The 9295-nt window shown below is 38.8% G+C and overlaps 1 protein-coding gene across 1 annotated transcript in view; it reads right to left on the reverse strand.

The window, feature by feature from the left end:
- Positions 1-8443, reverse strand: part of ASB7 (ankyrin repeat and SOCS box containing 7) — a 43518-nt gene extending 35075 nt beyond the window's left edge. The window contains exons 1-2 of the mRNA XM_052660008.1: positions 8326-8443; positions 6131-6395 (exon numbers count right to left, since the gene is read on the reverse strand). Of these exons, the coding sequence (XP_052515968.1) occupies positions 6131-6341 (211 nt within the window). The 5' untranslated portion in view covers positions 6342-6395; positions 8326-8443. The remainder of the gene's footprint in view (positions 1-6130; positions 6396-8325) is intronic.
- Positions 8444-9295: the final 852 nt, after the last annotated feature.

Here is a 9295-nt window from a genome sequence, read left to right on the forward strand (position 1 = left end):
ACAAGACACAGAAAGCACAACTCATAAGGTAAAAGAAAAACACAATTTACTTAATGTAAACTTCTGCCCAATAAAAACAAGCACAGTAAGGAAGTGAAAAAGCTACCAACTGGGAGAAGACTGTTGCAACATGTAACTACCAGCAGAGAATATATAAACAGCTCCTGCAAGCAGTCAGAAAGAGACACGCAAAGAGCCCAGCCCCGCAAGGCTCTGCTACTCACCTCACTTTTGCCAGGGGCGGGGGAAGAAGCGAGCACGTCACACAGAAGAGCAAACCACCTAGCAACATACTCCTGGCAAAGGCAGGGGCCTGGGCCCTCTCACACCAGCTAGGGACAGAGCCATTAACGACCTTCTTTGGAGGACAATTTGCCAATGTCCATTAACAACAAACAAACAAAAAACGAACGATCCTTTGCTTGTACTTCTAGGAATTATCCAAGAGATAAACTCACACATGTAAAAAGATTAGTCAAGGACATTCTCTGTAATACTGTTCCTAGAAGAAGAAAAATGAAAAATTAGAATGTCCAAAACAGGGAATAAGTTTAAAGAAATTACATCCATACAATGGAATCAGTGACTGAAACCGTTATGAAAAAATCAAGATGCAGATCCAACGATTAACAAAAGGGAAGCAGGTGAGAACGTGGCCGGTAGAACACTATGCATTTGTAGATGCAGACGGTCTCTTCAGGGACACAGCAGAATCCAGTGAGCGTGCCTCTGGGCAGCAGAGGAAGAGACCAGCGCCGAGGGGCAGACGTTTCCCTCTCAACAGTCTGTTCCTTACACCTCTCCTTCAGGTGTTAACCATGTATATGGATGTATGTGTTACTTTCTCAACAAAGAAAATGTCCTACTGAGAAACATTCAGCCTCTCTCAAAAAATAAAAAAGGTTGGTTTAAACAAATGATATTATATCCATACTAATAAACACTACCTAGCAGTTGCAACAGGAGATGGCCAAGACTGAACGTCGACATCCTAGGAATCAGTGAACTGAAATGGACTGGAATGGGTGAATTTAACTCAGATGACCATCATATCTACTACTATGGGCAGGAATCCCTTAGAAGAAATGGAGTAGCCATCATGGTCAACAAAAGAGTCTGAAATGCAGTACTGAATGCAATCTCAAAAATGACAAAATGATCTGTTTGTTTCTAAGGCAAACCATTCAATATCACGGTGATCCAAAAAGCTGAAGTCGAATGGTTCTATGAAGACCTACAAGACTTTTTAGAACTAACACCCAAAAAAGATGTTCTTTTCATTATAGGGGACTGGAATGCAAAAGTAGGAAGTCAGGAAACAGACAAATTTGGCCTTGCAGTACGAAGTGAAGAAGGGCAAAGGCTAATAGAATTTTGCCAAGAGAATGAACTGGTCATAGCAAACACCCTCTTCCAACAACATAAGAGAAGACTCTACACATGGACATCACCAGATGGCCAACACCGAAATCAGATTGATTATATTCTTTGCAGCCAAAGATGGAGAAGCTCTATAGAGTCAGCAAAAACAAGACTGGGAGCTGACTGTGGCTCAGACCATGAACTCCTTAATGCCAAATTCACACTTAAATTGAAGAAAGTAGGGAAAACCACTAGAGCATTCAGGTATGACCTAAATCAAATCCCTTATGATTATACAGTGGAAGTGTGAAATAGATTTAAGGGCCTAGATCTGATACACAGAGTTCCTGATGAACTATGGACTGAGGTTCATGACACTGTACAGGAGACAGGGATCAAGACCATCCCCATGGAAAAGAAATGCAAAAAAGCCAAATGGCTGTCTGGGGAGGCCTTACAAATAGCTGTGGAAAGAGGAGAAGGGAAAAGCAAAGGAGAAAAGGAAAGATAGAAGCATCTGAATGCAGAGTTCCAAAGAATAGCAAGGAGAGATAAGAAAGCCTTCCTCAGTGATCAATGCAAAGAAATAGAGGAAAAGAACAGAATGGGAAAGACTAGAGATCTCTTCAAGAAAATTAGAGATGCCAAGGGAACATTTCATGAAAAGATGGGCTTGATAAAGGACAGAAATGGTCTGGACCTAACAGAAGCAGAAGATATTAAGAAGAGGTGGCAAGAATACATAGAAGAACTGTACAAAAAAGATCTTCACGACCCAGATAATCATGATGGTGTGATCACTCACCTAGAGCCAGACATCCTGGAATGTGAAGTCAAGTGGGCCTTAGCAAGCATCACTACGAACAAAGCTAGTGGAGGTGATGGAATTCCAGTTGAGCTGTTTCAAATCCTGAAAGATGATGCTGTGAAAGTGCTGTACTCAATATGCCAGCAAATAGGGAAAACTAAGCAGTGGCCACAGGACTGGAAAAGGTCAGTTTTCATTCCAATCCCAAAGAAAGGCAATGCCACCAAAGAATGCTCAAACTACCACACAATTGCACTCATCTCACATGCTAGTAAAGTAATGCTCAAAATTCTCCAAGCCAGGCTTCAGCAATACATGAACCGTGAACTCCCTGATGGTCAAGCTGGTTTTAGAGAAGGCAGAGGAACCAGAGATCAAATTGCCAACATCCGCTGGATCATGGAAAAAGCAAGAGAGTTCCAGAAAAACATCTATTTCTGCTTTATTGACTATGCCAAAGCCTTTGACTGTGTGGATCACAATACACTGTGGAAAATTCTGAAAGAAATGGGAATACCAGACCTCCTGACCTGCCTCTTGAGAAACCTGTATGCAGGTCAGGAAGCAACAGTTAGAACTGGACATGGAACAACAGACTGGTTCCAGACAGGAAAAGGAGTACGACAAGGCTGTATATTGTCACCCTGCTTATTTAACTTCTATGCAGAGCACATCATGAGAAACGCTGGGCTAGAAGAAGCACAAGCTAGAATCAAGATTGCTGGGAGAAATATCAATAACCTCAGATATGCAGATGACACCATTCTTATGGCAGAAAGTGAAGAAGAACTAAAGAGCCTCTTGATGAAAATGAAAGAGGAAAGTGAAAAAGTTGGCTTAAAGCTCAGCATTCAGAAAACGAAGATCATGGCACCTGGTCCCATCGCTTCATGGGAAACAGATGGGGAAACAGTGGAAACAGTGTCAGACTTTATTTTTCTGGGCTCCAAAATCACTGCAGATGGTGATTGCAGCCATGAAATTAAAAGACCCTGACTCCTTGGAAGGAAAGCTATGACCAACCTAGATAGCATATTCAAAAGCAGAGATATTACTTTGCCAACAAAGGTCTGTCTAGTCTAGGCTATGTTTTTTCCAGTTGTCATGTTTGGATATAAGAGTTGGACAGTGAAGAAAGCTGAGCGCCAAAGAATTGATGCTTTTGAGCTGTGGTGTTGGAGAAGACTCTTGAGAGTCCCTTGGACTGCAAGGAGATCCAACCAGTCCATCCTAAAGGAAATCAGTCCTGGGTGTCCATTGGAAGGACTGATGCTGAGGCTGAAACGCCAATACTTTGGCCACCTCATGCGAAGAGTTGACTCATTGGAAAAGACTCTCATGCTGGGAGGGATTGGGGGCAGGAGGAGAAAAGGGGACAACAGAGGATGAGATGGTTGGATGGCATCACCGACTCGACGCATATGAGTTTGGGTGAACTCCGGGAGTTGGTGATGGACAGGGAGGCCTGGTGTGCTGTGATTCATGAGGTCGCAAAGAGTCGGACACGACTGCTGAACTGAACTGAATTGAAGTGAACTGAGCAGTTGAAAAGAACAGAGAAAACCTATATATTCTTCCCAGGTGGCACAGTGGTAAAGAATCTGCCGCCAATGCAGGAGAATCAAGAGATGTGGGTTTGATCCCTGGCCAGGAAGACTCCTGGAGGAGGAAATGGCAACCCACTCCAGGATTCTTGCCTGAAGAATTCCATGGACAGAGGAGCCTGGCAGGCTACAGTCCATGGTGTCACAGCAAGTTGGATGTAACTGAGTGACTAAACACACACACACAAACCGGTATGTGTAACTATGGGATAGGTACAAGACTTCTTTGTGGGGACAAGACTTCTTTTCGGGGTAATGGAAATGTTTCAAAGTTGGTTGTGGTGAAAGATGTGCAACTCTATGAATACATCAAAATCTACTAAATTGTATACTTGAAAAGGGGGAATTGTAAGGTTTGTGAATTATCTCTCAATAAAAGCTGTTAAAAAAATATCTATATACACATATATATAGAAACAGAGAGTAGGGTTTGGGGGGAGAAATAGAGCTCAGCAAACTGGACCCAGAGGCCAAATCTAGAACACCACTGGTGTTTATAGATAAAGTTTAACCAGCACACAGCTACATTCATTCCTTCACACTGTATATGACAGCTTTCATGCCACAAAGGCAGAGTTGAGCAGCTAACAACAGAAAAAGAAGGGCTTGCAAAGCCCCAAATATTTACTATCTGGCCTTTTACAGAAAAAGTCTGCCAACCTAACATTTAAAAAATTCTTAAGTTACATATAGCTGAGCAAAAAATAACAGTTGCAGAATTTTAACACAGTCAGTATATAATTTATATTCTAAAACCACAGACAACACAATAAGATGTATTTTCTAGAAGTATGTTAGGAAATGATCTAGAAAAATAGGACCAAACCAAACTTAGAGCCATGAGTTACTTCCGGGCAGGGGTGGGCAGACACGGGTTGGGAGCTGACCAAAGGGGACTTTGGCTTTATTTATAATTTATTTGAAATTGTGTTTTATTTGTTTTAAGGAGACAAGTTCATATATTACCTGAGTAACTGACCTTTCTTTTTTAATTAGTTTGTTAAAAGCAAGGCTGGCCGATGCAGAAAGTAACACAACTAGGTAGAATTCAAAAATCTGAGTTCTGTTCCTTATTTTGCTGAAGAAGTATCAGAATTTTAACTATTCTGACTCTACACCCACTTCTTAGTTTTTCCAGATCTTTCTTCTGGCATTCCTCATACAGTACTCCTTCACAGCCTTCCGCACTGACGTTTTCAAGTTTGAAGGTGAAATGAGGCATGAGCAAGGGCCACAGGGAGGGGCAGAGGACAGCCACAAAAGAGGCCCAGGCCAGCGAATGGTGGGGTCCTGTCAATGACCAACTATTTGGGGGACATAATTCTTATTTCAGGGCCACTAAGACATGTGATGATTCCTAGTCTCAGTTTAGCAGTGCCCAGCAGTTAGTCCACGCTCACAGCCTTCATATTCCTATCTTCACATAATTCACAAGACCCTAATGACAGCTGTGCGACTTCTAACATTTTCCGTACTTCAAAATAGTTTCCAAGTTTGACTAGTCAAAAGTACAGCACAGAAATGGAACTAAATGATTGTTAATAAGCAATCCAGGCCCTAGAGTAGTACATAATGAATCCTGAGTTCCAACTAAGCTGCTTTACATCATAATTTATGAAAATAATATGAGTACAAAAAAACGTTTGTTCATCTTGTACACTTGTACAAGTGTAAATCTAGGAAAATAAATTAAGTGGAAATCTAATAGGGAAACAAGTGAGTTTAAGACAATTATTAGTTACTATTAATTATGGGAATGGACAGTTTTTCAAAGCAAAAACATAAAATGGTAAATGTAGCTTCCAACTGCATATAAAATTAGACCTCAGATAATCTTGTAGGATATCTAGAAACTATGTACAATTCTAGAACAGGCAAGAGCTAAAACAGTAATAAAAGCATCTAAAAATGTTTTTAGAAGAGGTAAATTCAAAAGATAGGGTATCATGAAGGCCATGGTATTTATAGGGGCCTATGGTATCTCTGTCTGCTTGAGCAATTCTCAACAGGGGGAACTTGAGCAATTCTTAGTTGTTGGGACCACAGCCACTTCTGCTTCTGAAACAAAGCAAGTGGACAACCTGAAGAAGGGTTGCTTTTAGTTGAAATAATCTGGGGAAATCTGGCTATATAGAAACTAAAGTTACAAGGGGAAAAAAAGCACGTTCATCAAACCAATTTTTTAGACAACCTGGTTTTAAACAAAACTCAGCATAATTATAACAAAGGAGAGAAGAAGAAGTCGAGTATTAGAAAAAAGAAGCATTAGAAATTATATACACATGCACACATTACTTTAAACAGAATTTCATTTGTTTCTTCTTGGGGAAAAAAGGTTTGCTCCCAGTAAACTCACCTCCATGCTCTAGAAATACTCGAACACATCTTTCCTTTCCTCTTGCTGCAGAGAAATGAAGCAGGGTCCAGCCATTAGCATCCCGGCCATTTGGAGAGTAGCCTTGCTCTAACATCTTCCGCACTGTGTGAACATCCCCGGCAGCCACTGCAGCTTGAATCTGCAACTCTTCCTGGAGTTCAGGGTTCCTTCGACAATGGTGGTGTAACATCCTAGCTGAGTCCACGTTTTTTTACAAAGGATTCATTAGGTCACAGGGATCAGCCTTGAAGGGTAGGCACAATACATAAAATTTAGAATACCTGACACCTGACAGTGTGTTCATTAAATACCCCAGAATTTTCCACTGCTAACTCATGTAAGGCTCAGTGATGACATTTCATACCATAACAAATTAACATGTATCTGTTTTGCCCAGAACTTGCAGCAATTTCCTTAAGATTATAAAAGATTTCAAAAAGAAAGCAAGGCATAAAGTCCTAAAATGCTATAACAGGAAATTTCCTCTTTACAGCCTTTTGTAAACTCAGAGCAAGTATCAGTGAATACAACATAAAAGGGAAGGTGATGCTGGGCAGCTGAAGATGGATACAACAGAGGAAGCAAATGAGTACTTGTTTTAGGATTTCACATTTACCTAAAGCACATGGAAAATTTAATTTATAAACTATTCAAGAAATCTATCATACATCAATAAGTAAATACCGAGTATCAAATGGACAATTCATAGACTAGGAAGACTAAAGACCTTCAACTATGAGAAGCAGTTTAACATTTAAAAAAAAAGGCAAAGACCTTTAGGCTGGTCTCCCAAAAATATTTCAATAATATTTTATTTTTAGCCCCAGAGAGTGGAAAGCTGGAAGGGGGGAAAGGGGAAGTAGGTGGGGTTAAGCAAATTAGAGAAAAAAAAAAGTGCAGATTATATTTACATTCCTTTCATTTCTGTTTCTCCATCTATCCTTTCCACTTTAGGAAACAAGATTTACTACTCCTTCTTTTCTGCCACATTTCTTGGGCACTTTTCTAATTTCCATTTTCCAGAAGTTTTATTCTACAAATATTCAAAGTAGCAACATCATAAAAAATATTTTAAAAGAAAAGAAGTCTAAAGAATCTGCTGATTAACCACATGAAAAAAGTAAAAGTAGTGTACTGAATTTCTATACTTTCTAATAGGTCAAAAGAGGTATGTACTCAAACTCAATATAAAATGAGCTTTCTTTCATGCAAACAGGAAAAGTTCACACTGAACTGATGAAAAGTTATATCCTACATGTGTGCATACAAAACTTTTTTTAGTGTGTTTCTAAGTTTTTAAATACACACAGAAACTTAAACTAACGTAATTCTAAGAAGCCATTCCACCTGGGCTAACTTTAAGGACTAGATTAGACTCATCCCCTAATGAGTAGCTTCCATTTCAAAAAAAAAAAAAATTATGTGAAAGTCCCTTAAAGACATTCTGGTCTCATATGTAGGTTAGACATCTTGGGATAATCTTGTTACCAATAATAGTTACCTTGGAAGACTTACCCCTATAGATGGTACAAAGGTCAACTTAAGGTAACTTAGGTCATAACTTTGGTCATGTTATCACAGCTCAACTGTATAATCAAATATCCTACCTTGTTTATACACAGAAAATGGTTACTATTGATACAAACTCTTAAGTATCATTACAAAGTTATGTAATTTAAAAAATATCAGATCACTGCTACAAAGAACTGTTTCCTTAAGAAAAAGTGGAAAAGGAGAAATTTCCTGACAATTTCTTAAGAAACATGATATCCCCTTATCTTTCCACTTAATTACTTTAAGTGGACATTAAAATTAAGTCTCTTGCCTTACAAATTTTAAAACCAAGAATTCTTCTGGCTAGGTTTTTGCTTCTTTTTAGCGTTATAAGGGAAGGTAAAGACCATTAGAAGAAATTCACAGAAACTACTACCATATACTCAAAACAATTACCTTTAACAGGTATTTTTTTTTTTTTTAACTGGGATGATTACCTTGGCACTTAAACAAGGCATTCTATACAAAGAAAAATATTTAAACAATGTCAAAACAAACCCAGATTTTCTTTTAGCAAGTGTTGTGTTTTAGTATACATTAGGTAATCTGAATGAGAAATAAAAACTAAATGGATTTTCCCCTAGAACAACACAGACATCCTATGTCAGTCAGTCACTTACCTTATGAAAGAATGTCCCTTTTCCTGATTGTGGATTGCCTAATAATCATTGTGCACATACAGCATTGTGAGTTGGGGCTTAAGAGTGTCTCCAAATTCTGGTGTTAATGAACTCTTTCTTAACCTGAAAACAGATGAAATAATAATCATGGAAAATTTTCTAAAAATAATAAAGAACCATAGCTACCTAAACAGTCTACCTTCTGATGAGCTAACATTTCAGCACATTACAACAACCTACAGAGCAAAGAACGAACTCAAAGCAATTCTTAGAAGAAATTATCTCAACATCTGCATTAATCTCCAACGTAGCATAGGATATGATATCTTGGGCGAAATTTTTTTTTCTAAAAAGGTATTTTTTTTTTTTATTAATAAAGAAAATAATAAATCTCATACTTGGAATTTGGATGCAAACACAAATTTTTTGGGGGGGGGTCTATTCAGAATATATTTTCAGAACTGAATTACTTTTAAAGTGACATCATTAGCTTCTTGCTCTTTCTAAACAATGAAAATACATGTACACTCAATACAGTAGGTAGCCAGGGCCAAAATGGGATCCATGACAACTAAAAGGAGGTTGTCTTTAAGTGCTTGTTTTCATATATGCAAAAGACATCAGTGTTAATAATTCTGAAACTGTTATGCCATTATGCATACACCAAACTAGGCAAAAGATTAACAGCAGTCTTGCTGGCTTCTCCATATGAATTCGGAAAAAATTCTCTACAACTAAAAGAAAAGGGATTTTTCTTCACATCCATTAAATCCTAGATCTATGAATTCCATTAGGGTTAAGAACACATGCAAAGTGACTTCCACACATTACACCAGAAACCCTCATTGAGAGAACTGCCATCCCATTCTAGTGGGGTTTGTGTGCCAAGCTCTCTGTCACTGAAACAAGGAAAGGTCATACTGCCCAGCACCTGGATGAGCTATGGGGAAAAGTGGCAGTCACAGGTGGT

This window comes from Budorcas taxicolor, chromosome 21 (assembly GCF_023091745.1).
Source record: "Budorcas taxicolor isolate Tak-1 chromosome 21, Takin1.1, whole genome shotgun sequence".
Taxonomy (NCBI): domain Eukaryota; kingdom Metazoa; phylum Chordata; class Mammalia; order Artiodactyla; family Bovidae; genus Budorcas; species Budorcas taxicolor.